General features: G+C 35.3%; 1 protein-coding gene across 8 annotated transcripts; it reads left to right on the top strand.

Moving 5' to 3' along the window:
- ZUP1 (zinc finger containing ubiquitin peptidase 1) lies at positions 1-26,537 on the top strand. Of its 8 annotated transcripts, none has more exons than XM_030809602.1 (10): positions 1-252; positions 1,614-2,186; positions 7,968-8,078; positions 9,897-10,018; positions 11,944-12,112; positions 16,480-16,668; positions 16,935-17,100; positions 21,041-21,192; positions 22,719-22,939; positions 26,286-26,537. In XM_030809602.1, the coding sequence occupies exons 2-10, from the start codon at positions 1,628-1,630 to the stop codon at positions 26,331-26,333; spliced, it is 1,737 nt and encodes a 578-aa protein (XP_030665462.1). In that variant the 5' UTR covers positions 1-252; positions 1,614-1,627; the 3' UTR covers positions 26,334-26,537. The 8 variants fall into 8 exon arrangements, with proteins under 8 accessions (XP_030665462.1, XP_030665464.1, XP_030665463.1 ...); XM_030809603.1 differs by having other exon boundaries at positions 4-59; XM_030809605.1 differs by having other exon boundaries at positions 9-252; positions 1,908-2,186.
- The last annotated feature ends 353 nt before the right edge of the window (positions 26,538-26,890 follow it).

Genomic DNA, 26,890 nt, shown 5'->3' with positions numbered 1-26,890 from the left:
AGCGGCGCATGCTGGGGTTCCTTCTTTTCCGTGGGAGTAAGGAAGTGCTTTTGAATGAGGTACTGAGGGCCAAGGTGTTGTAAGTTCCTAGTTCTTTCCTCGGTTAACTGTGAAATTCTGCGTATTGGGAAGGCCTGGCTTCAGTCATCAGGCCAGGAGAGGTATTGGGCGCCGCGCACGCACTCCTCTGCCAGCAGGCCCAAAGGGGAAGCCTAGCGGAGCTCAGTGTGGCAGCTGCTGGCCTCTGGGCCGGTAAGAATTGATGGTCCCCTCCCTCATTCCCCAGGCCCAAAGCTTTGACCCAGTTAGTGTCTGCTAGTTTCATGTGCCTGACTTGTGCCTTTGGCGCGGAACGTTTGGGAGACTCGGCCTTGCGGCATTCTGACCTCACCCGCCACGCACCTAGCCTGGCACTGGGTCCTTCTTGCCTCTCACTCGCTTCCTCTGAGGCACCTGGGTACCCTCTTGTCTCTTACCCGCTTAATCTGAGTCCATGTCCAAGTTCATCATTCTATGTCTGACCGCGTCCCAGCCACCAGAAGACAAGAAACTCCGGGTGTGACATTAATCCCACTGGGGGCTCGGGAGAACTGCCTTCTAAAATCAGAGACTGTATCCACTTGTCTGGAGAGAAATGAAAAAAATAAGGACAATGTAGGGAGGTATTTTAAAGGTAAATTTATTTAAATGAAGTGATAGTGTCATTACTTTTCTTTTCCTGTTTGATTTTAAATAGTCTTTAGCTGAACGATGAGCTGTAGTAGGAAGGTGGTGGCGAAGTGATTGCTTTTTTTAAAATTTTTTTTTAACACTTTTATGTCAGTAGTCAGTACTTTGTCCATAAAATCCAAAAATAACTACCTTTAGATTTTACAGTAGTCTTTGACTGAACCTCAGAGAGATGAGATACCTTACCCAAAATGATGAATCTGAAATGATTACCCAGTTCTCTTGACTCTGGAATAAGTGCTTTTTTCTACTATACCACTTCTGCTTTTATTCTTGGGGCTGAGAGTACAGGCATGTACGGGGTTGGCATTTTGGCTTCCACCTTTTTCTGCTTGTGGTGACCTGTCTGAGCCAGAATTTCTTTATGTGTAGAACGATAATAATAGCTCTTAAATTATAATAATAGCACTTAAATAGCACTTGATACATGTAAGATTCTAAGTTTACAGTGTTAAACTCTACTTTTAAGATGTGTTTATTTACCTCCTCAATATAATCAGCTTCAGTATTCAGTATTTAGATATACCAGTTGATAAATAGGTTTCTTCTCTTCATTTTTTTCTTACCTGATTTATCTTACCTGGACAATTTTTTAAACGTAATTTTTTCTCCACCTTGGGCCAGAGACATTTTTTGAAATATTTTATTTTTAAAATTTATTTTTATAATTACTTGTTTTCATTATTGCCTTTTTTTAAAAAAAACATAAACTTGAAATTTTGGTTGATATTTATAAATAAGTTTTTGTATTTGAGGAACAGTAAGTACATTGAAAACTTCATCAAAATAATCCAGCGTTAAAGACCAAATAATTGTCTTAAATCATTTTATGAAACACATTTTTTCTTCAGATCTTTGAAACTTAATGTTATGTTCTTTTCTAGCTACTTGTCATACCATGCTTTCCTGTGATATTTGTGGTGAAACAGTAACCTCAGAACCAGACATGAAAGCTCACCTAATTGTTCACATGGAAAATGAAATTATATGTCCATTTTGCAAGTTGTCAGGTGTGAATTATGATGAAATGTGTTTTCATATCGAAACAGCTCATTTTGAGCAGAATACACTTGAAAGAAACTTTGAGAGGATAAATACAGCACAATATGGAACTTCAGATAACAGGAAAGACAACACCCTACAGTGTGGAATGGAAGTTAATTCAAGTATTCTTTCAGGTTGTGCATCTAATCATCCAAAAAATTCAACTCAAAACCTGACTAAAGATAGCACTTTAAAACATGAAGGCTTCTATTCAGAGAACTTAACTGAATCTAGAAAATTCCTGAGAAGTAGGGAAAAACACTCTGGCCTGACCGAAATAAAAGGATCTATTTATGAAACAACATACAGTCCTCCCGAATGTCCATTCTGTGGAAAAATAGAGGAGCACAGTGAAGATATGGAAACTCATGTGAAAACAAAGCATGCCAATCTTTTAGACATTCCATTAGAAGGTAAAGTTTTCATTTCATTATAAATTATTATAAGTTTACAGCCTCAATTTAATATGTGGTGTTCTAAAAGTTGGTTTGTAAGTCAGCTTACTACAGATGTGTTCTGAAATCCATTTTATGTCTATAACATTTTTCATTTGCTATTATTGAAATATAAAAGTACATTATGGAAAAGAATTTTGATACAGATATAAAATGTTTCAGCTACATTGAGAGTAGTTTTGGAACTTTCTGTCTAGTTTCCAGAGGGTATTCTTTTTATTGTCACTAACCCAATAGCATCTGGACTGTCCTGGACTCTCTGACTTTGCATTGAGTTCTATTTTGACTCCATTATTCTGTTATGATTAGAGAACAAACTCTCTGTGATATCAGTTCTTTTAAATTTGTTGAGGCCTGTTTTATGGCTCAAGACACAATCTATCTTGGTCATGTTCCGTGGATACTTGGGAAAAAAAAGTGTATTCGGCTTTGTTGGGTGGAATGTTATATGTATGTCACTAGATCCTGTTGTTTGTGTTCAAATTATTTATATCCTTCCTTGTTTTCTGTAGTAGTACTGTCTAGTAGTTCTATCAATTTTTGAGAAGGGGTTGTTGGAATCCCTGATTGTAATTGTAAATTTATGTATTTTTCCTTTTAGCTCTGTCAGGTTTTGTTTCATGTATTTTGAGACTCTGTTGTTGGTGTGTACACATTTAGGATCTTATGTCTGTTTCTTATTGTTGAACTTTAAGAATTTGTAGAGCCAGGTGTCGTGGCTCATGCCTGTAATCCCAGCAAGTTGGGAGGCTGAGGTGGGCAGATCCTTTGAGCCCAGGAGTTCGAGACCATCCTGGGCAATGTGGCAAAAGCTCGTCTCTAAAAAAAAAAAAAAACAACAACAAAAAACAAAACTAGCCAGGCCTAGTGGCTTGCGTCTGTAGCCCCAGCTATTTGGGAGGCCGAAATAGGAGGATCACCTGAGCCTGGGAAGTGGAGGTGCAGTGAGCTGTGATCACACTACTGCACTCCACTCTGGATGACTGAATAAGACCCTGTCTCCAAAAAAAAAAAAAAAAAAAAAAAAAAATTGTTCTGTATTTTGGATACAAGTTCTTTTTTGGATGTGTATTTTGCAAATATTTTCTCTTAGTCTGTGGCTTGTCTTTTCATTCTTTTAACAGTGTCTTGAAGTAGAAGTTTTTAATTTTAACGAAGTGCGACTTGACAATTTCTTCTTTCATGGATCATGCTTTTGGTGTTGTGTCTAAAAACTCTTCGCCAACTTCTAGAAGTTTGATAGTTTTGCATTTTACATTTAGATCTACGATCCATTTGAATTAATTTTGTAAAAGGTATGAAGTCAGTGTCTACATTCTTTTTTAATGCATTTCTCTGATTATGAAATCAATATCTTTTTTGTATAGTTAATTTCCTCTATTATGAACTGCATATTACATTTTTTGTACACTTGAGTTACATGGATTTTTCAACTGTATATTGTCAAACTTTTTTGAGTTTTTTTCAGTTGCTTTTAAAATATATTTTCAATACTAATCCTTCAGCTGTATTCCATAAGATGTTGCTTATCCTTGAATTTTGTGCAGTATTTGAATTTTATTTTTGTTTTCTATGTATTGTCTAAAAAAGTATTCTTTACTCTGAATTCAAAAAGGTATTCTCATATATTCTAAAAACTTTAATGTTTTATATTTTCACTTTTTAAAATTTTTTCTGGATTGTGTGTGTGTGTGTCTGTACGTGTGTACATGTGTGTATTTTGTGAACTTGGGATCTAATTTTTAGTTTTTCCCTGTACAGAAACCAGATATATCTCTGATTTATAATATGGTTTCTGTCTTTTATTACATTTTCATATCTGTGTGGGCCAGTTTCTGGTCTCTTACTTCTGCTGTATTTATCTGTGTGGCTTTTGTTCCCTTATTACACCACCGCTTTAATAGCTGTTTTGTAAAATGGCCATCAACATCAGATAGGACAGTTTTTCCCTCATTCTTCATTTTCATCATCAACTTAGACCTTCTCATTCTTTCTTGGAGTTTTAAAGCCATGTTATCAAGTTTCATAAAAACTCTGTTGTCATTTTGTTTTAAATTCGATCAAAGTACATCTCCCCATTAATTCAGGTCATCTTTTGTATCTTTTAATACAATTTTGTGGTGTTTTTTTGTTTGTTTGTTTTGTTTTTGATGGAGTTTTGCCCTGTCACTCAAGCTGGAGTGCAATGGCACGATCTCTGCTCACTGCAACCTCTGCCTCCCAGGTTCAAGCAATTCTCCTGTCTCAGCCTCCCAAGTAGCTGGGATTACCCGCGCCCACCACCAGGCCCAGTTAATTTTTGTACTTTTAGTAGAGACAGGGTTTCGCCATGTTGGCCAGGCTGGTCTGGAACTCCTAACCTCAGATGATCCACCTACCTCAGCCCCCCAAAATGCTGGGATTACAGGCGTAAGCCACCGCGCCCGGGCTTGTGTTGTTTTTTCATTGCACATTTGTGTTAGCTTTATTTCTGTATAGTTTATAGTTTCTGTTGCTTTTGTAAATTAGATTTTTTTCCCTCTCATCTAAGAAACTTATGCAGTTTTATAGAAACACTATCAATTTTTATAGTTGAGGTATCTAGTCTTATTCAACTATTACTAATATTATTTTATATTTTTTGAGACAAGGTCTTACTATGTCACCCAGGCTGGAGTTCAGTGGCATGATCATGGCTCACTGCAGCCTTGATCTCCTGGGCTCAAGTGGTTCTGCTGCCTCAGCCTCCCAAGGGGCTGGGACTACAGGCCTGCACCACCACGCCCAGCTATTTTTTTTTTTTAATATTTAGTAGAAATGAGGTCCTGCTATGTTACTCAGGCTGGTCTTGAACTCCTGTGCTCAAGCAGTCTTCTTTCCTCAGCCTCCCAAAGCGTTAGGATTCCAGGTGTGAGCCACTGCATCTGGCCTGTTAACAAATTTTAATAATTCTACATTAATTCCCTTGAGTATTCTAAGTAGATCATTTTATTATCTGCTAATAATGAAAATTTATGGACTGCTGCAAGGAAAAAAACAAGTGTATTGATGAAAAATGCCTGACAATCCTTTGCTGACACAATGTTTCCTGTAAGTTTCTCAGGACCAGTAAACTGGTAAATTATGGTAGTCTTAGGAGTCTGAATGTTTAGTTGCGTTTAAAAAAGACCTGTTGTCATTAGAAGTACAGAAGTGAAATAGGTAAATAGCTAGATTTAACCAATGTTCAGTTATAGTAAATGGAACAGGTGGATTTGCAGGTGTTTTTTAGGGAATGATTATCATATAGAGAAGATACGTGGAATCTGGGCTGGAAAGTAAAGAAAAACATGAGGGTGGTAATGAATGACAAAAAAATAGAGTTTGTATATTCTATATAGAAGGTTTTAGTTAAGTCAAACACTTTTTAGAGTGGTAGAATTAAAAGAAGTGAGGTAGAAGGATAGGTGTTTAGGAGTGATATTTGAAATTGAGATTTCAGAGGTGGTTCACTTATTAGTGGTAACAAATTAAGGGTATAATTTTTGTCATTCGGTTGGTAAATTAGGGTAAAGGAAAAGATTGTTGGAAATGAAGGTGTAGAACTATTTCTATGGATATTGAAGTTGCTAAGAATGATCATAGTATAGGGGCTAGAAAAAGAAGGTTTTGATCCAGGTGTTAAAATTTTTAGTAAATGAAAGGAGTGTCTAAGACTTGAGAAAATGTTAGGCACTAAGAAAGGTAGATGATGCTATATTATGGTGACATGAATTATTACAAAAATGAGGCTTAAAACAGGTTTGACAGTGATGAAAGGGAACAAAGGGGATGCCTCTTCTACTTCTAGGGCCCTGAATTGTGAAAGAAAAGTTGCCTTTGTGTTAGGGGGCTATAGAGAAAATGGGGTGTCATGAACCAACCAGATTTTAGTTAAGTCAATAAGGTGAAGTGAATATCCAGAGAAAGATTTTGTGTATAGAGAAGCTGACTGATGACAGATGGTATTTCTGGAGGGCGTTGTGGTAGGTATTGGGAGAATAGGAGGGGTAATAGCTTTGGTCAGATTAGTGGATGTCCTTCAGATATTTAAAGATTGTTAAGACACTGCCACTGAACAATTAGATTGGATTCATTGACAGAACAGTGTTGGTGGTTACGTCAGCCCTAGATGACTCCATCGGACGATGATGGCTAACCTCTGAGGCTTAGTTTAGATTCTGGTGCTAAAAAATGTATACCGGGATATGAGGCGTAGTGTGGTCTAATGTTGAGGAAGGTTGGTTATCACTTAAAACTAGAAGGGATGGAGGGATTGGCTTGCAGTAGTGTGATGATCAAAGCGATAAGCAAAGGCCTCCTTGGCATTGGCTCTGGCTCTAAGGCATTTTATGGTAGAGAACTGGCTGAAAGACTTCTCTTTATATCCCCCAGCATTACTTACGGAAGCTGTATACCATTATTTCTTAGTGCTGCTTTTGGAAATGTTTTCTGAGTACTTCTTAATACTTCATTTTCTCTTAAGCTTTGCCATTGAATTTTTTATGCCAATGATTATATCTTAATATTTTCATTTTTTTCATCTTTCTATTTTTGCTTACTAACTTTCTGTCCTGGTTTCAAAGATTCAGTTCCCTCCTTTATTTCAGTGAGCATTTTGAACATACTTATTTTACAGTTTATTATGGATTACTGTAGCTCCATTTCTTCACAGGTAACTTTTTCAGTTTGTAGATTTCTGAGCTGTTTTTCTTGGCATTGCAGCCCCCAATGAGTTTAGCAATTCAAATTTTAGTGTTCGTCTGTTATGGGAGTTTTATATGATCCCTTCCCTGTGAAGCAGTTTCATGGTTCCTTCACCCTGGCTGTTCACAGTCTCTGCTTTCAGACCAGGCCTTACATATACAGATTGCTCTATGCTTTCACTGTGTATATGCACAATTCTGGGTACCTCTTCTATGTCCCTTATCTGCTAGGTCTTGGTCTTATAGAGGAAGCACTTCTGTTTTTGGCAAGCTAGACCTGTCTGCCTGCAGTGCTATGTGATGGATGCAGCTCTTTAATCTCCTGCTCCTGTGTAGACAGTATTACCTCAATTCCCAGCTTTATGCTGGATGTTTAAGTTCAGCACCTTACCACTCTGTTGGGTGCTGAGAGTTTAGCCCTAAAAACCCATATCCAGACTGGGCCCTACTTACCACTTTGGTTTTCCTTTCTGCTTCTCTTGTTTTGACTACAGATCTGAATATTTATTATTAATATTTCCTTTTTTTTGGAGTGGTGTGAGAGGTTTGTGCTATGCTCAGCCTTCTATCTCGATCCTAGAAGTAGAAAAATAGCTTTTAAATCCACTACAAAGAGCTCTTACTTATATAAGGTTAATAGGTGATAGACAGTCTTTGACATGGGGTGAAAAAATCTAAAAGTTATAAAAATAAAACCAACTTGGCTGGGCATGGTGGCTCATGCCTGTAATCTCAGCACTTTGGGATGCTGAGGCAGAAGGATCACTTGAGTCCAGGAGTTTGAGACCAGCCTGAACAACATAGCGAGACCTCATCTCTAAAAAAATAAAAAATTAGCTGGGCATGGTGGTGCATGCCTTTAACCCCATCTACTTGGGAGGCTGAGATGGGAGGATTGCTGCAGTGAGCTGTGATGGTGCCACTGCACTCCAGCCTGGGCAACAGAGCGAGACCCTGTCTCAAAAAAAAATAAAAAGAAAAGAAAAAAAATTAAAATTAAAAAAATAAAAACAACTTAATTATATCTCTAATACAGACTGTGATCAACCACTCTATGATTGTCCTATGTGTGGGCTCATATGTACAAATTACCATATTCTTCAGGAACATGTTGACTTGCATTTGGAAGAAAACAGCTTACAGCAAGGTATGTTTGTATGTTTAAAGATAAAAATATCATTTAATTTCTACTTTCTAGGACGTATATCTAATTTTTAGATTTGTGATATGGAAAAAATATTTTAAAATACATCTTTTCCTTTGAAAGTGTTTTATTTACAAGTTGAGGCCATTTCTTTAGCAGCTAGAAGTATCTGAATATTGTATTTGGTCAGCGAAAATTGTTGAACTAGAAAACTGCCATATGGCACATAAAATTTTACAAATGAATGTGAACTATATAACCAAAACATCTTTCAGTGCATCTTGAGCTGCTTGAACAGCTTCTAAATGACTTATTGGTTTTATTGTGATTCTATAAAAGTTTTCCTTTCTCCCCTATGTTTTTTAATAGTGGCATTGTTTAAATAATCATTACGGTATCTTAGAAGTGGAAAAATCCTATATGAATGTTAGAAGCCCACTGAACGAAAATAAAAAGTAGATCCCAAGAGAAACCAATTGTGTTTTACCTTATTTCAGTTTTTTAGGGTGCATAGATAGCTTCTATTAAGGCAGAGGTATTTAGTGTCCAGTATCAATGATCCTGGTACCAGTATCAGTGTTCATGGACAATGTTACTGCTCACTCACCCTAACCCAAATATGAGATTATTGGAGCAAAGATGGAAAAGTTCTCTGCTCTGGTGGTTTCTGAATGTCTGCTAATTCTTACTCTTATTTATGATAGGCTTTGTATGAGCACATATATTACACTGTAAACCTATAGTGGGTAATAAGAAAAAGATATGGTCTAAGTAAATCACTGTAGATAACCTCAAGAGACACTAAACATTGATTGTGACTTGTATATCCCCAAGAATGGAAGGGCGACCAAATAGGAAAATGTAGCAGCAGCTGAGAACTTTGAAAGGAAAGGAAGAATAGTCAGTGATATAATTAAGCCATCAGGTCATGGGGTTAAGGAGACAATATAGTGGCCAGAAGCCACTGACAGATGGATCTGTGGGACACTGAGTAGAGAAGATGCAGGGTGAGATGTTGCAAAGTTTTACCATTTTGGGGGGCCAAACTGTAATTAAATTATTATCTAACACTTGTACTTTGTAAATGTGTATTTTTTATGCTCTTTATTATTTTCTTTTTCTCCCCTAGTATTTCTTTGAAAAATCAATCTGCCTTAGATATGTTAAGGAGTATCAATGAAGGATGTTACTTAACCTTTTAAAATTCTGGTTTCCTCAGTAAATAATAATACCTACTCGTAAGATTGTTATAAAGATCAAATGATATAATTAATGAAAAGTGCTTGTCACAGCTTAAACACTTAGGCTGGGCATGGTAGCTCACATCTGTAATCTCAGCACTTTGGGAGGCGGAGGCTGGTGGAGCACCTGAGGTTAGGAGTTTGAGACCAGCCTGACCAACATGGCGAAACCCCGTCTCTACTAAAAATACAAAAATTAGCTGGGCATGGTGGCAGGCACCTGTAATCCCAGCTAATCAGGAGGCTGAAGCAGGAGAATCACTTGAACCCAGCAGGCAGAGGTTGCAGTGAGCTGACATTGCACCATTGTACTCCAGCCTGGGCCATAAGAGCGAAACTCCGTCTCAAAAAACAAAAAATAAAAAACAGTGACTGTTAGTTGCCATTTAGATGGAGGTTATTCCTTACTGAAGCAGTTCTAAGTTTTGCTAAATTTGTACTCAGTTCCATATCATCACAGTCATGAATAAATGGCAAATAAGAGCATTTACTCTATTTTAAAAACATATATTAAATAATAAACAATCTTTGATTGCAACAGTTATTTTATTTTATTCTGAACATTAAAAATACCTAACAGGCATGGATAGAGTCCAGTGTTCTGGTGATCTACAATTGGCTCACCAGCTTCAGCAAGAAGAAGACAGAAAGGGGAGATCTGAAGAATCAAGACAAGAAATAGAAGAATTTCAGAAGCTGCAGGTACAAAGATTAATAACAATTATAATATTTTGATTTGGTAAAGTTATTTTTCAAATATGCTTTCCAGTGTATTATTTTTGTCCTTGTTATTATTCAAAAAAATTTATACATGTTCGTAACAGCCACCATTTATATATATTCATTCTAGTCAGGCACGGGGTAATCACTTCACATATAATATCTCAAAATCTTTACAACAAATTCATGAAGAAGTTACTTTAGGCCCTCCCACGCCCCCGTTTTTTTTTTCAGATGAAGAAATGGAGACAGAGAATGGTTAAGTAACTTGCTCAGTGTCAGGCAGCTAATTAGTGATAAAGCTTGCATTCAAACCTGTGTAAGTTGATGGGACAAATTAGGAAACCAAGACTCAGAATTTAAGTGTTTGTATAGATGCTTGGAAGCAAAATTTATACGTAGAATTAATGTCTCCTGAGTCTTAAATTATTTTACAGATTGCAATTTCAAACATTTAGAACTATTTTATGGGAAAATGCTTTTTTTTGTGATATTTGAGGCTTCATTTATCTTAGGTGGGTGGTTTTACCTGTTGGACTAAACTGGTAGCATCTGTTATATTTTTAATGCATTTAAAATTTTAATGTCTGTTTTTCCTTTTTTCAATCCTAATTTGTAGACTGTAGTGTTATCTGTGCTAATAATGCTCATAGATTTTGTTGTTGTTGTTTGTTTGAGACAGAGTTTCGCTCTTGTTGCCCAGGTTGGAATGCAATGGTGCAGTCTCTGTTCACTGCAACCTCCGCCTTCTAGGGTCAAGTGATTCTCTTGCTTCAGCCTCCCAAGTAGCTGGGATTACAGGTGTGCACCACCATGCCTGGCTCATTTTTTTGTATTATTAGTAGAGACAGGGTTTCACCATGTTGGCCAAGCTGGTCTTGAACTCCTAACCTCAGGTGATCCGCCTGCCTTGGCCTCCCAAAGTGCTGGGATTACAGGCATGAGCCACCGTGCCTGGCCTATCGCTTATAGTTTTTAAATGTTCTTTTTTTAGTGATGATAGGATAGTGCATAAATAAAAAGGGTTTACAATTGAATAGGTTTGAAAGTGTTCAGTTAAACAGGTTTGTATACTTTGGGACTTCTCAAAGCCTTTAATATACTAATGTGCATGTCCATATCACAATTTTCCCAGACTTGTTTGACCTCTCTTTTTTTCTCAGACATCTCACATGGGTATTGTTGCTTAGAATGTGCTTTGGAAGACCTAATGTAGGATTTTTTTCTCACTGGTGACTCACAATACTTGCAAAATAGGAAAGAAAATTGGCTTTTCTTAAGACTTTTATGCCTTATGTAATTTAAAACATGATCAATACAAAAAGTTTCCAATATTTAAGGAGGTTATGTAACTTTGCAAGTTAGTTGTTTAAATCTCAGAAAATTTTTCTGTAGAAAAGTTTTTGTGAAAACTTTTCCATAGACAATTTTTCCATAGTTTTATACATACTATTTGAGATTCTCACTCCAGTATACAAAACATAGTTCATTTACTGTGTAACATGACTGACTAAATGAATTATGGATTAAGTAGGCCTTTGTGGACTAGACTGCAAACCAAATAATAAGGACTGACAAGTTTCCTTGAAAAAATCAGCAATGCATTCAGAACTCTTCTACCTCTCCCAATACCTGAGGTAGAAAGACAGGATCCTCTGCTTTCCCTACTACAGGAAAAGCAAGTCTCTTTCCCTGGAGATTGATTATAAAGAAGTGGTTGCTTATTAAGTCAATAATTTTGTGTGTGTGTGTGTGTTATTAGTTTTTGTAAAAACCTTACGTTAACTTGTATAAAGTCTATAAACCAGACTGTTTCAACATGTTTCCAAATAAAGTTTTAATAAGTTTCCATCCTCATAGAGTTACAGGGATGTAAAAATTAAGTCATTTATTTTTACGTTCAATAGAGACAATATGGTTTAGATAATTCTGGAGGATACAAACAACAACAACTGCGAAATATGGAGATAGAAGTAAATAGGGGAAGAATGCCTCCATCTGAATTTCATAGGAGAAAAGCTGATATGATGGAATCATTAGCTCTTGGTATTGATGATGGAAAAACAAAAACTTCCGGTAAGTATTTAAACATCAGAGTCATTGTTTTAATATTGCTTATACCACTGAAGTAATAATCAGAATCATTTTAATTTTGCTTAATTTTCATAATCTGTGCGCAAATATTTTTTAAAAAGTATCGTTTTAAAACTTCTGAATTTTTATGGTAAATAATTCACTTAAAAATTTACTTTTATATTGTGTTACTTGACATTTAAAAAGCTATGCTCTAGACAGTGCTAAGAGAAATATAATGTGAGCCACATATATAATTTTAAATGTCCTGGCTCCACATTAACAAAAATGAAAAGGAGGCCGGGCGCGGTGGCTCATGCCTGTAATCCCAGCACTTTGGGAGGCCGAGATGGGCGGATCACCTGAGGTCAGGAGTTCGAGACTAGCCCTACCAACATGGAGAAATCCCATCTCTACTAAAAAAAAAATACAAAATTAGCTGGGCGTGGTGGCACATGCCTGTAATCCCAGCTACTAGGGAGGCTGAGGCAGGAGAATCGCTTGAACCTGGGAAGCGGAGGTTGCAGTGAGCCGAGATCGCACCATTGCACTCCAGGCTGGGCAACAAGAGCGAAACTCCATCTCAAAAAAACAAAAAAAAACAAAAAAAAGTGAAAAGGAACAGGTGAAGTTAATTTTAATAGTTTAAACCAGTGTATCCATGATATTATTTCAACATGTAATCAATATTAAAACAATTACTGAGACATTTTACATTCTTTGTACATTCTTCAAAATCCATTGTGTATTTTCTACTTCACAGCACAACTCAATTGGGCAGCCACATTTCAAATCCTCAATAGCCATAAATGGCTATTGGCTATTTTATTGTTTGTACATTTTTAGACACTAACAACTCTATATACTTGGTATCATTTAACTCAAAACATTCTCTCCTGTACTGTTATATATTCCAAATGACATCACTGTTGCTCAGAGAAGTACAGTGACTTTGCCAAAGCAAGGTTACACAGCTGGTTATTCCTAATCAAATCTTCCTTGCCCCATAATATGGCTTTTTTCTGACGAGTATTAACATTTTTTTCTTTGTATTTATTAGTATATTAACAGACGTTTTATGGAAACAACTTTGTTACTGCCACCCAGATTTTTTGAATCTTAATGTTTCGCCATATTTGCTTAAAAGTTTTTAAAGCTTCAACACCTTTGATAGGTATTGAAAGCCCTTTATGTACGCTTTTTCTAATTTGCCCTCCCCACAAGGGAACTGTTATCCCAAGTTTGATATTTATCAGTCTCATACATGCTTTAGTACTCTTACCATGTATGTACATTTCCATAAAATATTTTGCATGTGTTTATATATAAATGGGATACAACATGTATGCTATAAATTGTTTTGCTCAAATATATTGGTTCTTACAGTTCTACTTTATTCATTTTTGCTGCTGTGTAGTATTTCCTTGTATGAATTATAGCTAACTTATCTTGTTTTCATATTGATAAACATTTAGATTGTTTCCAGTTTTCTACTCTTATAATTTATGAACATGTCTACTTCAGGAGTTTCTCTAGTATTGCATCCAGACCTGGAATGCTAAGTTAAAGGGCATGCAAATCTTCAACTTTGTTAAGGTTATTATAGGATTGTTTTCCAAAGTGCTTGTAATCTACATTCACACCAATGTATTTCACACATTGTATGGTGACACTTTAAAATTTTTGCTATTTAACAGGTTATGAGACGATACATGTTTTAATTTGCATTTCCTGGATTACTCCTGAGTTAGTTTCCTCTTGAACGAATTACCTGTTCTCTTCCTTTCTCTATTCTCTATTGAGTTGTTTGTTCTTATTGATTTACAGGAGTCCATTAAGTATTCAGAACACTATTCTTTCATTAGTTATATGAGATGCAAATATCTTTTTCAGGCCTATGGTTTGTGTTTAAATGTTACATATAGTGCCTTTAATTAGACAGAAGTTTTGAATTTGAATATAATCAAAGTTCTCAATCTTTCTGTTTATTATTTGTATCTTAAGTAACTCCCCCATCTTTAAGATGACAAATATATACCTTTATGTTTTCTTCAAATATTTATATTTTGCATTTCATATTTTGATTTTAAATCCACCCAGAATTTATTTGTATGTGTATGTTGGAGGGAGGAGAGAGAAGATAGGAATCTGATTATTTTCTCCTTGTTTATAACAGTCCTTATAGCAAGTACATATTATGCTTATTTATTTCACTACCATTTATTGAATCTGTATTTTCTCCACCTATTTGTAATACTATATATTATAGATTTTCATATATCCATGAGTCTGTTTCTAAAGGCTGCCTTTATATTTCTTCAGGGTTCTCCATGTAAAAAAGTTCTCACTATGGCATAGAGCATCCTTCAGATGTGTGATATGATTCGTTAGGATACAGGAAGAAAATGTTAAATATATCTGTAAAAAAGCACACTGCCCTGTAATATAGAAGTGATTTAGTGGCAGAGATTTTGATTTTTCGTTAATTATGCAAGTGTTAATTGAAGCAGCTATCATTTAAAGAGTCTTCACTTATATACTGCAATCTTGTTATAATTTTAACAACAGAATATAATTTAACTGAAGATAAATTTACTGTGGAAAATATCTAAAGAGATTTAGGTGCTAAGGAATAAAAAGTATAAGGAAATTTCCCCCTAAAGCAGTTGTATAATGTTGCTAAGACAGTGTGGCACACCATCTGATACGTAACATATATACTAAAATATACTAGAATGTTTATTATTTTCCTTTCTATTTTTTCTGTCCCCTACTCCACCTCATTCTTAAACGGCTGCCTCAAATCTTGATCTCTCCATCGAAGTCTGATATTAAAATCTACATTTAGCTTTCTTTCTCTGAATTCCTAGCGTACCCATTCATTCCATGCTACAACATTTAGTACTCAGTTATATACTATTTTAATTGTTGTTTTTCTTGAATTCAAGTCTTTCTAAGTTCTTTGGAAGTGGTTATAGTGGTTAAAGTATTTCTCCTTTTCATGGTGCAAGGCACAGCTACAACTATTGGTTCATTTAATTGTTTTTATTTATTGATCTTTTATTGTCTTTCTTAAAGACAAAAACCCATTTTCTTACAGGAAACCATTCAAGCAAAAAGGATTTAGTTATTGTCTTTGGTGCCACATGCTATGAGAAAGTTATGGGGCATATAATAAGATCTCCCTACCCATAGGCTTCACAGAGTCTGTAGAGTATGTAAATATACACAAAGAACTAGAGTGTTCTGTGACTGAATGTGGCTGGTACCTTGGGGACACAAAAATAGGGTTAGAATCAGAAAAAGGGTCTATGAAGACAGTAGCATGTGAAGGATCTATAATTTTGAAACATAAGGAGAATATACTAAAAGCAGGAAAGGGGCCGAGTCAGATGTCCCTTTTCCTAACACTTTGTTTTTCCATATTATAGCACTTGTTATAGTTGGGGTCGATGACATTTTAAAGGATATTATCATATTTATCTTTTTGTACTTAGCATTTAGATAGTACCAGGTGTATAAAAAGTACTTAGCAAATACTGAATTTGAAAATTTAATTTAATTTAAAAAATTAAATTGAATTAAAACTCCATGGGCCAAATTATGTTTAACGTGTTCAGTTAGGCCACAGCCAAAATTACAGCAAGAAGAGTAGTGTGAAATAAAGGTAAGACAGTGGATAGCTTTCTGTGGACTTCATATAACATAGATTAGAACTATTCTAATTAGGTTTATAAGGCTGTTAATAAGATTCCTAAACCTATTGTTCTGCCTTAAGAGAAGTTGTCTTCTGTTGTCTCAAACAAATTAATTCATCTCCCCAAATAGCAAAATGGAATATGTTACTAAAGGGTTGAAATTTAGCATATTGGAGTATGAGATATGTTTATTATTCATGAAGTCAAGAGTTTTTAAATGAAAACATTTGTGTATTCTCATGCTTCGAAAATTGCAAAATAATCTGCAAAATAAAATCTTAAATTACAAAAAAATTAAAACTATTGGTAATAGGGAGCTATTAATATTTTCTGATTGGGAGCAAATTGATTAAGACTAAGTGATCTCCAGTAGTCTATACAATAAAATGGAGACACAAGAAGAACATTCATTCAACAGTTGTACTTTATGTGCTGGGCCCTGCAGATGCAGAAAATTTCAATTAACTGTAATAAATAGTATGCTAGTGTTAGGAAACTTGGATTGTAGTAACAAGCAAGGATGAAAACTAAGGTTATAGCAATAAGAAGGTAAAGAAGATGAAATAGACAGGATTTAGGTATGGAACGTGAAGGAGATGTTGATATTAAAAATGTATGAGATAGCCATATAAAGGTGATAATGACTGCTTCTGAATCTCTTTTCTACTTTAGGAATTATTGAAGTCCTTCATAGGTATTATCAGAATGCTGCCACAGATGTGAGGCGGGTGTGGCTTTCTTCAGCGGTGGATCACTTTCATTCATCTTTAGGCGACAAAGGTTGGGGTTGTGGTTACAGAAATTTCCAAATGCTACTTTCATCATTATTACAAAATGATGCTTATGATGATTGCTTAAAAGGTATGTGAAATCTAGTACTCTGAACTTGTCATCTGATAAAATACATATGATATAGAATGATATAGCATACACAATTAATAGCTTTAACAGTTAGCGGATATTTATATAAAAAACCTGAATTCTGGTTAGAGGAAGAGAAAATTATAGAAGATGTCAGGAATAACTGTCTTAAAAACCATAAAGTTCCCCTAGTACATGATACACTGCTAAATGTTATTCAGTACTTTATTAATGGTCATGTAACATGTTTGCTTGTGTAATTTTAGGTATGTCGATTCCTTGCATTCCAAAAATTCAATCTATGATTGAAGATGCATGGAAGGAAGGTTTTGATCCTCAGGGGGCCTCTCAACTTAATAACAGGTTACAGGGAACAAAGGCCTGGATTGGAGCATGTGAAGTATATATACTCCTGACCTCCCTAAGGGTAAAGTATGTACCTTAAAAACTAAATAAATGTTTTTTCCTTATCTGGGAGCTTTGTTTTTTAAAATTTTATTTTTTATCAAAGAGATAGTTTAAAAATAAAATTAAGTAGCACTGAATTAAGTAGCAATGAAAACCAACAACCTATTCACTATCTTGTGCTCTTCTCTACCCTCAAGTTCTGTCTCTCAGAGGCAACTGTCACTTCCATTGTTTTTAAATGGTATGCTTTCATAGCTGTTTCTTGGTTTATGAGTTTCAGATATTGTCTGTTTTAATATCTTATACCTGTTTACCTTCAATCCTTCTAATATGATTAAATCTTATTAAAATCAGAGTTTACATCATTTTATAAAGTCAGATTTTATTATACAATTGTGTAAATGTTGCTCGTTGGCTGATTTTGTTTTCTAAAATCATTTATAATTTTTTCTTGAGTTAATAATTGTGTTTCCTTTTCTCTTTTACTATAATATGTGACTACATCATGGCCTCAAGTTTTTGCACTCTACCTGTCATATAATCTGAGGCTCTCCTTATTCTCGGACACATCTTTCTTGAGCCTTCTGTCCTCTTTGCGCCAATCTGGACTTTTTGCCTTCTAGATCTACAGCTATTATCATGTAGCATTTCTTTACTCTTTGTGTGTGTGTGTGTGTGTGTGTGTGTGTGTGGAGTCTCATTTTTAAAATGTATAACCTATTTTATTTTCTGTGGAAGTTATTCCAACCTTATTTCACCATGGGGTGTAGGGCTTTGATTCATTGTGTTGGGTATTTGTTTTTCTCTTTGAATCTGGAATTGTGAGTTGTCTAAGATCTTAGTTCCATCTAGGATAGTAGGTAAGAGCTTGAACTTTGGAGTGAGACTGCCTAACCTTGATTCATAGCTTTCCTACTTAATCGCTGAATGAATGAACTTGTCTGTACTTAGGTCTACTGTTGAGAAAAGAAGATATTAATAGTAGTTAGACAATTAAATGGGATAATAAAGTGCTTAGAACTGTGACTGGCACACAGCATGACTTCCCAGGTTAACTATTGTTGTTTGATAATTATAATCTCTCTGTTTTCTTTGTGGAATTATTGATAGTTGGCCACTGAACCAATCTTTTTTTTTTTTTTTTTTTTTTTTCTGAGATGGAGTTTTTGCTGTGTTGCCCAGGCTGGAGTGCAGTGGCGTGATCTTGGCTCACTGCAAGCTCCGCCTCCTGGGTTCAAGCGATTCTCCTGCCTCAGCCTCCCCAGTAGCTGGGATTACAGGCTCCCGCTACCACGCCTGGCTAATTTTTGTATTTTTAGTGGAGACGAGGTTTCACCATGTTGGCCAGTCTGGTCTCGAACTCTTGACCTCAGGTGATCCACCCTCCTCAGCTTCCCAAAGTGCTAGGATTACAGACTTGAGCCACTGGGCCCAGCCTGAACTTCTTTACCTTCTAAGTTTATCATATCTCTTTTTTAAAAATCTTTGCTTTTTCTTTTATTTTCTAGATTTACTCAACTTTATCTCCCAGTTACTGTATTGAAATTTTTATTTTACCCATTATGTTAAGGGGTAATTTCATAGCATCATTTTCTTTATGGTTGCAAAATTTCTTCCAATGTTTTCTTTCTATTGCCTGCATTTTGTTTGTTCCATATTAATATTTTTTCATATCTGTTTGTTTTAGTCTTTTCTATTTTGAAGGCTTTCTTTTAACTTTTGGAAATCCTTAGTTGTCCATTCAGAGAGTGAAGAATGAAACATTAAAAAGCTGATTAGAAGTGCTGTAGGACTGCATAGAGCTTGCAGATTAGCAGACTTCATTTAAAAGTCTTAGGTGGATGGCAGAAGGTTAGTATTTGTTTGGGGAACTCTCAAATATCATTATATAGAGAGATGTTTTCCCAGAAGTTATCCAGAGAAGAGTTTTTCACTCTCCTGCCTAGAGTTCGACATTAGTGGAGGGGAGAGTTAAGGTGTGATTTGCCTTCTAAGTAAACTTTTAATTAATCTCATATTTTTAGCCTCACTGTTCTCAAACCTTGTGCTTCTAAGCTTTCAGCCTGTCTCTGATTTTGAAACATACGGTCTCCATTTTCTTTTATTTACTTTTATATGTTCTCTGTGGGGCTTTCCATTTTCTGAAGATGTGAGCTCTTTTCCTGTCTATTCCCATTCCCTTTGTCCTTGGGTGTTTAAATCATTTTTTCCTTCAGTTATTATGTCATTGGGTTTTTAAGAGGAAATAGAGATAGATGTCTGCAATCATGTTTAATGAAATGTTTGCCTTAAGCTTTATGGCTTTATATTTTCTTTTATGTTTGTTTCTAAGTTATTTAACCAGTGTATCACATTCTTTTTACCACATTAATTGATTAGATTCAGAGGTAAAAATATTTCTTTCGTTAACATAGAAAAACTAATATTGTGTGTATGTATAATAACTTTCTTGAATTATTTAAAGAACTATTTTAATGCCCTCTAAATCTATTTCTGCTTTTCTCCTTTTTCTTTTTGCCAATCTGTTCACACTTTGAGATTATATATACTCTATCATGTTTTGAGTTTTAAAATAATTTTTTTTCTTTTTCTTTTTTTTTTTTTGAGACAGAGTCTGTCTCCAGTCTGTCGCCCAGACCGGAGTGCAGTGGCGTGATCTTGGCTCACTGCAACCCCTGCCTCCCAGGCTTAAGCGATTCTTGTGCCTCTGCCTCCTGAGTAGCTGGGATTACAGGCATGTGCCACCACGCCTGACTAATTTTTTTTTTTTCTGCATTTTTAGTAGAGACGGGGCTTCGCCGTGTTGTCCAGGCTGGTCTTGAACTCCTAGGCTCAAGCAATCCACCCGCCTTGGCCTCTCAAAGTACTGGGATCACAGGCGTGAGCCACTGCACCCAGCCGTAATTTTTGTCCAGCTTCTTGGTACCCTAAATAATTTAGAAAGCTTTTTTATTAATATATCCTGAATGTGTTTAGCAGTTATTTACATGTCTTTCTGTTGCTCTCTATATGAATTATACTCTGTAGGGTACTGTTTAATTAGTATTCTAAATGTAAATATGCAAACTGCTAACCCTAAAACATTCTTTTTAAACAGTTTGTCCAGAAGTTTATTTGAGCACTTAAAACCCAGTAACCAAATGTAAGTTACCAGCATTAAATTTGCTGAGGCTGAGGTTAGCAATTCGGATGTTTTAGAGATTTTATTGCCAAAAGAAACAAGGACAGGATATCTGTGCTATAGTTTAAAGTGATGATAAAGCTATCAAATGCTTTTAGTTGTACCTGACCTTTTAAAAACAGTTGTTGAGTAGTATAAACAGTGTTTCTGGTTAAAAAAATGTTTATTCAACGGTGACTTCCTCTTGAAGGAAGAATACCACGGTGGTCTGGTGGCAAATCGGAGATAGATGTATAGATGTGGGTACACACACATTTTTCCATGATCTTTACAAGTATTTTCTGTTATAGAGATTTGAGAGGCCGACAGGAAAAGTATTTAGGATCTATTTGATATATCCAAATGGCTACTGAGGAATTAAAATCAGAAATAAGCTTCTGATCATCAGGGTTAGAAACTAGAATAAAAGCTGTGAAAAAAATATGTGTAGATGACTTTTTAAAAATCAAGTATGGTCATTATTTAATATTCATGGAGATGTTATATATCAGAAAATGTTTGTAACCTTTAGGTTAGTCAGCAGACTTATTATGAAGTTATTTAAATAGTTATCTAGTTAGAGGAATAGTTAAATAGTTAAATAAGGAGAATTGTTAAATAGTTATCCCCCACAAAAAGGAGTTTTTTAGATAAGTAATAAAAATTTATATTTACTTTTCTTCTTTTATGGGAAAGTAATGGCTAGAAACAGTTCTAAACTAAGAATTTGTTGTATTTGATAACTCCATTAATGAAAATATTTTAAAATGCCCTTTAAATATGCATTTTGTTAATTTTTAATAGGTGTCATATTGTTGATTTTCACAAATCAACTGGTCCTTTGGGTACACACCCTCGCTTATTTGAATGGATATTGAACTATTATTCTTCAGAGGGGGAAGGGAGTCCAAAGGTAGTGTGTACATCTAAACCCCCTATCTATCTTCAGCATCAAGGTTAGTATTAATATAACTCATACTTGACAATGTTGTTTATAAGATAACAAATTGTTGCTTTCAGACAGGTTAAGGTGTTTTGTTTGTTTGTTTGTTTTTTTAGACAGAGTCTCACTCTGTTGCTCAGGCTGGAGTGCAGTGGCGCAATCTTGGCTCGCTGCAACCTCCACCTTCCAGGTTCAAGTGATTCTCCTGCCTCAGCCTCCTGAGTAGCTGGGATTACAGGCGCCTGCCACTATACCTGGCTAATTTTTGTATTTTTAGTAGAAACGGGGTTTCACCATGTTGGCCAGGCTGGTCTGATAATAGCAGGGAGTATTATGACATTAATCTGTCTAATTTTTCAGAGCTCCTTTGACAGTATAATACTTTCTTAGGTAATTAAGATTGATATTTCTACAATACTTTGTTGGGTAATTAAGATTGATATTCCTGACATCATCAGGACCTTTTGCACTTGTTGTTTTCTGTGTTTGGTTCACTTGTCCTTCATTGTTCATCCCTTACCTTCTTGGGTCTTTACCCACATGTCACTTGAGTGAGGCCTTCCCTGACCTTACCTTACCTTAAAAGTAGATCTCAAGGCCAAGACATGGTGACTCATGCCTGTAATCCTAGCACTTTCAGAGGCCAAAGCAGGAGGATTGCTTGAGCCCAGCAGTTTGAGACCAGCCTGAGTGACATAGTGAGACCCTGTCTCTACAAAAACATGAGAAAATTAGCCAGGTGTGGTGGCACATGCCTGTAGTCCTAGCTACTCAGGAGGCTGAGGTGAGAAGGTCACTTGAGCCTTGGAGTTGGGGGCTATAGTGAGCCATGATTCTGCCACTGCACTCCAGCCTGGGCGGTGGAGTGAGGCTGTCTCAAAAAAAACGTACAGCTCATCCCAACATCCCACCAATGGCATTTTCTTCACTTATTTACCTCATTTATCGAGTATCTCTTCCTATTAGAATATAAGTTCCGAGAATGCAGGCACGTTTGTCTGTTTTGTTTGCTGTTATATACCTTCGTGCTTGGAATAATACCCAGCACATAGATACTTGGTAAATTATGAATGATGGTTTGGATTGACAGGAATAAACAGAAGTAAATGTTAGGAATTTCATTGTTTAGGAATATAAACTATAAGAGATTAAGCTCCCTCCACTGATATTCTAGCATTTATAGGTTTACTTTTGTTTACCTTTTGCAATCATGAGAGTTTTGTTCTAGAACAGTTTTTGTTCTTTCATTTGAGATAATTTGAATAAGAAGGATCAAGGGATTGGGAAAGGAAAAGTAAAATATTTGGCAGAATAAAAATGTTTTTTTTGTAATGAAGCCTTTAGAAAACTAAAGTTAAATGAAAAAACTGAAGTAGAACTAAACTCTTATGTCTTAGGAGAACTCAGATACACATGTGTCAGAGTCTGACTGTATTTATATTCTAAACACACATATGCTCACACAACATATATACAGAGACTATTTGTATAACTGTAAATAGATGTGACATATGTATAACTTAAAAAATATTTTGATAGGTCACAGTCGAACTGTTATTGGAATTGAAGAGAAAAAAAACCGAACATTATGCTTACTAATATTTGATCCTGGATGTCCTTCTCGAGAAATGCAGAAATTATTAAAGCAAGACATAGAGGCTAGCAGTCTCAAGCAACTTCGGAAATCTATGGGAAATTTAAAACATAAGCAATACCAGATATTGGCAGTAGAGGGTGCTCTTTCTCCAGAGGAGAAAGTTGTAAGTATCTAAATATTTATGTCAAGTTTGAATGAGATGAACTTAAAAGTTTAAAACTTTTAGTTTAAAATCAGTGTTATCACTTTTTTCTTTTTTTTCTATTCTTTTTTTTTTTTTTTTTTTGAGACTGGGTCTCACTCTGTTGACCAGGCCTTAGTGCAGTGGCATGCAATCATGACTCACTGCAGCCTTGACCTCACAGGCTCAAGCGATCCTCCTGCCTCGGCCTCCCGAGTAGCTGGGACTTGAGGCACATGCCACCACACCTGGCTAATTTTTGTATTTTTTGTAGAGACGGGGTTTCACCATGGTGCCCAGGCTGGTCTCAAACTCCTAGACTCAAGCGATCTGCCCACCTCAGCCTCCCAAAGTGTTGGGATTACAGGCGTGAGCCACCGTGCCTAGCCCACTTTGTATTCCTTAGCACCTTATTCTGTTTCATTAAGTTGGAAAAGCCATTTGGTTTTATATGTTTTCAATTTCTGGAATGAACATATTTATATTTGAAATGGTACTTTAATGACTTTTTATACTTAGAGCTTCATAAAAGTGTTTAATTTTATAATATTTAATTTTTAATGTCAGGTGAGCGATGAATAATGGAAACATATAGTAAGAAAACCTAACTTAATCCAAGGAGACCTAACTCATATTGGTCTTATAATTATGGTTTATTAAAATATGATTCTTGTGACTCCTAAGGCTCTATTTTATGCACTTGGGCTTATTGGATATTCACATTTCTAGAATTTAACTTCATTAGAATTTCCTCTTGTCTTTATTCCTTGCAGTTAAGTGATGAGCACAATATTACAGAAAAATTCCTAGGAATTGAATCCTAGCTACTACACCGTCAGGGAGGGACGTAATATTATAGAAAAATTCCTAGGAATTGAAAAATTTCCACTTGGTGTGAACTGAAGCTATATGATAGCACATCAAGTCTAGAAAATGTGTAAGCCCTAAATTAAGAAAAAAAGCTCCAAAATACTTCACATTGATTTATTTCCCTCTAAAGAGAAAAGAGACTGAAGACTAGAGACAAACAGTTATGGACAATAATGGGATCATGGGGGAAAGGACTATACGTTTTTGAAATAATAGAGCTAGAGTAATCTTTGCAGCCTCATAACATGGAATATAAAGGCAAGGATTTTTTTTTGTTTTTTTTTGGAGACCGACTCTCACTCTGTCACCCAGGCTGGAGTGCAGTGGCTTGATCCCAGCCCACTGCAACCTCTGCCTCCCTCCCCGGTTCAAGTGATTCTCCTGCCTCAGCCTCCCAAGTACCTGGGATTACAGGCGTGTGCTGCCACGCCCAGCTAATTTTGTATATTTAGTAGAGATGGGGTTTCACCATGTTAGCCAGGCTGATGTTGAACTCCCAACTTCTGGTGACCCACCCGCCTTGGCCTCCCAAAGTGCGGGGATTACAGGCGTGAGCCACCATGCCCAGCCACATTAATTTTTTTAACCCTATCATTAATTTGTCTAGATAAAGTTAGGTTTGTTTCAATTGTTGTAAAATACCAAGACACTTGCTCACCAGTGTACACATTTGAGAGCATAGGTGTGGTTAAGTATTACTGTGGAGTCTTGCTGAACATTTTAGTTAGCTGTTATCCTTCTGGTTTTGGAAATGGAGTTGTTTGTGGGGTTAGAATACTAAAAATGTGCTTTCTGCACTGTGCATTTGATGTTCTAGTTTTCTGAGTCATGGACATAGCTGTGCTTTAACTGTAAGAATCGTAACTTGGCTAACAATGTATAACACTGCCAGGTAGAAAAGGAATAATAATAATAAATATAATAAGATTTAATTATAATAGATTGAAATAACACTTGTCTAATGCTTATTCTGTACTATGGGCTATCCTATCCTAAGCACATTACATATGTTAATTAATTTAATCCACACAACAGCCCTATAAAGTAGACACCATTATTAATCTCCATTTTATAAAAGAGGATGCTGAGGCAGAGAGAAATTGTATTCCTAAGGTAGCACAACTGCTAAATAGAGAGTCAGGATTCCAATGTAGGCAGTTTGCATCTGGAGCCCTATATTGCCTCTTCTGTAAGGATACAAAACCTCATAGTCATGTTTGCTGAGCTTTTGTATGAACAGTTTCACATTTCTTTTTGAAAAGGTATTACATTTTGAAAAATGAAAAAAATTTAATCTTACTAATTTAATATAACTTTTTTTAGCATCTGTTTCTTATAGTTATTCTGTCCTTTTTAACAGTACTTTATACTGTAGGAATTCAGCCAATATTAATGTGCCAAGTGTTTTGCAGATCATCAGCTTTATTTAAAGGACAAAATAGTGATTTTACTTTTATTTCATATTAGCTTTTATAACTCATTTTTTAAAAGTCTATTTCTTCAAAGCAATAACTATAATTTTTTAAATTGTAGGATTAAAAACAAATGTGATAGTTTATGGTATCCCAAAATATACATATTTATAACTGCATTTTATGTTTTGTTCTTCATATTTGTACTTATTAGTTCTGATCTTTTAATAATCATGCAACTATTATAGAAAGAGAATGATTGGCTTTCAAAAACATTTTTTTTAATCTTGGCCACTGTCTTATAATTACCATAAGACATTTCTGCCATAGATATGTTTTGAGTGTCTACTAATTTCAGACTGTTCTAGATGTTGGAGCAATTGTTTAGGTGAAAGGATTTATTTTAGACAATATCACCTAATGCAGTTCAGTTAAATAGTAAATACAAATTTATGCAATAGCCATGTTCCTTAATTCTTTTTCATATTATGTTATGCAGTTTTAAAGTTACCCCACTATATTCTTAAATTTTCCATTGTGTCATCCTTGTATTCTCAGCTTGATTTAACTTAGTTTTAATTTAGCTTGGTTTGATATGTCTTGATTTGGAACTCAGGTTGTGAAAATAGCACAAACATTGAAAATTTTTTTGAAGTGACATTTTTAAGACTATAATGAGGGATATGCATAATGTTTATAAAGTTTCTCTGTGCATAGCCCTGTCTTCCTCTAGCCTCCTCTCTGTTTTTATTCATCTCTCCCTGACTTTGAGCCAGCATTTTACTTTTGACTCATTATTCCATAAAAAAGTGACATTTTCTATTTCATACTGTTTTGTCTTTATCTGGAATTTTCTTTGTTTATGCCTTGGCTGGAAAAATGTTTATTCCTAATTTCATAAGTTTGAGATTGCAATTTTTCTTTAGGAATTTTCATTATTATCTTGAAAAAAAATTCCGGACTTTATTTTTTGTATTAGAATGACAACACATATTCTAATTAATTGACTTATAGCTTAAAATTGTTTTTTAAAATTTCTTTTCAAGACCAGGAGACAAGCTTCCCAAGTCTTTACAGCTGAGAAGATTCCTTGAAGAATCAAGCATTTCAGTGATTGAGAACAATACTTTGTTTTCTAAATGTAAATATTGAACTCCTTAACACAATTATGAATCTGTGAATTCTCTAAGTCTTAACATATAATTTAATTTCTAAAATGCCTGTGTTAATTGAATTATACCTATCATACTTCATTGTTTGGTAATTATTTCAATAAAATGTCTTGTTTTTGCATTGTGGATTTTGTTTTTCTTATCTATGTTTTGGAAACCAGTTTTATTTTATAGCTGTAAGCTAATATGCATTGGATCCTTACTTTTGTTAGGTACTCTTAGTATGTTACATATATTACTTAGTTTAATCTTCAGAATAGTTCTGTGAGACAAGTACTATTATTAGCCCCATGAAGAAGCAAGCTAAAGCCCTGAGAGGTTAGTAATTTGCCCAAGAAAATAATCTTGATCCAGGGTATGAAACTAGGCTATCTCACTTCCAACCAAACTCTTACCATTAAACTATTTGGCTGTCTTCCGTTAGAGAACATATAGAATAAAATTTCTTCCTCACTGCTTAGAAGTAATATTTAACAGGC

Source organism: Nomascus leucogenys, chromosome 3 (assembly GCF_006542625.1).
Source record: "Nomascus leucogenys isolate Asia chromosome 3, Asia_NLE_v1, whole genome shotgun sequence".
In the NCBI taxonomy this organism is placed as follows: domain Eukaryota; kingdom Metazoa; phylum Chordata; class Mammalia; order Primates; family Hylobatidae; genus Nomascus; species Nomascus leucogenys.
This window is presented reverse-complemented; position numbering and strand designations above follow the sequence as displayed.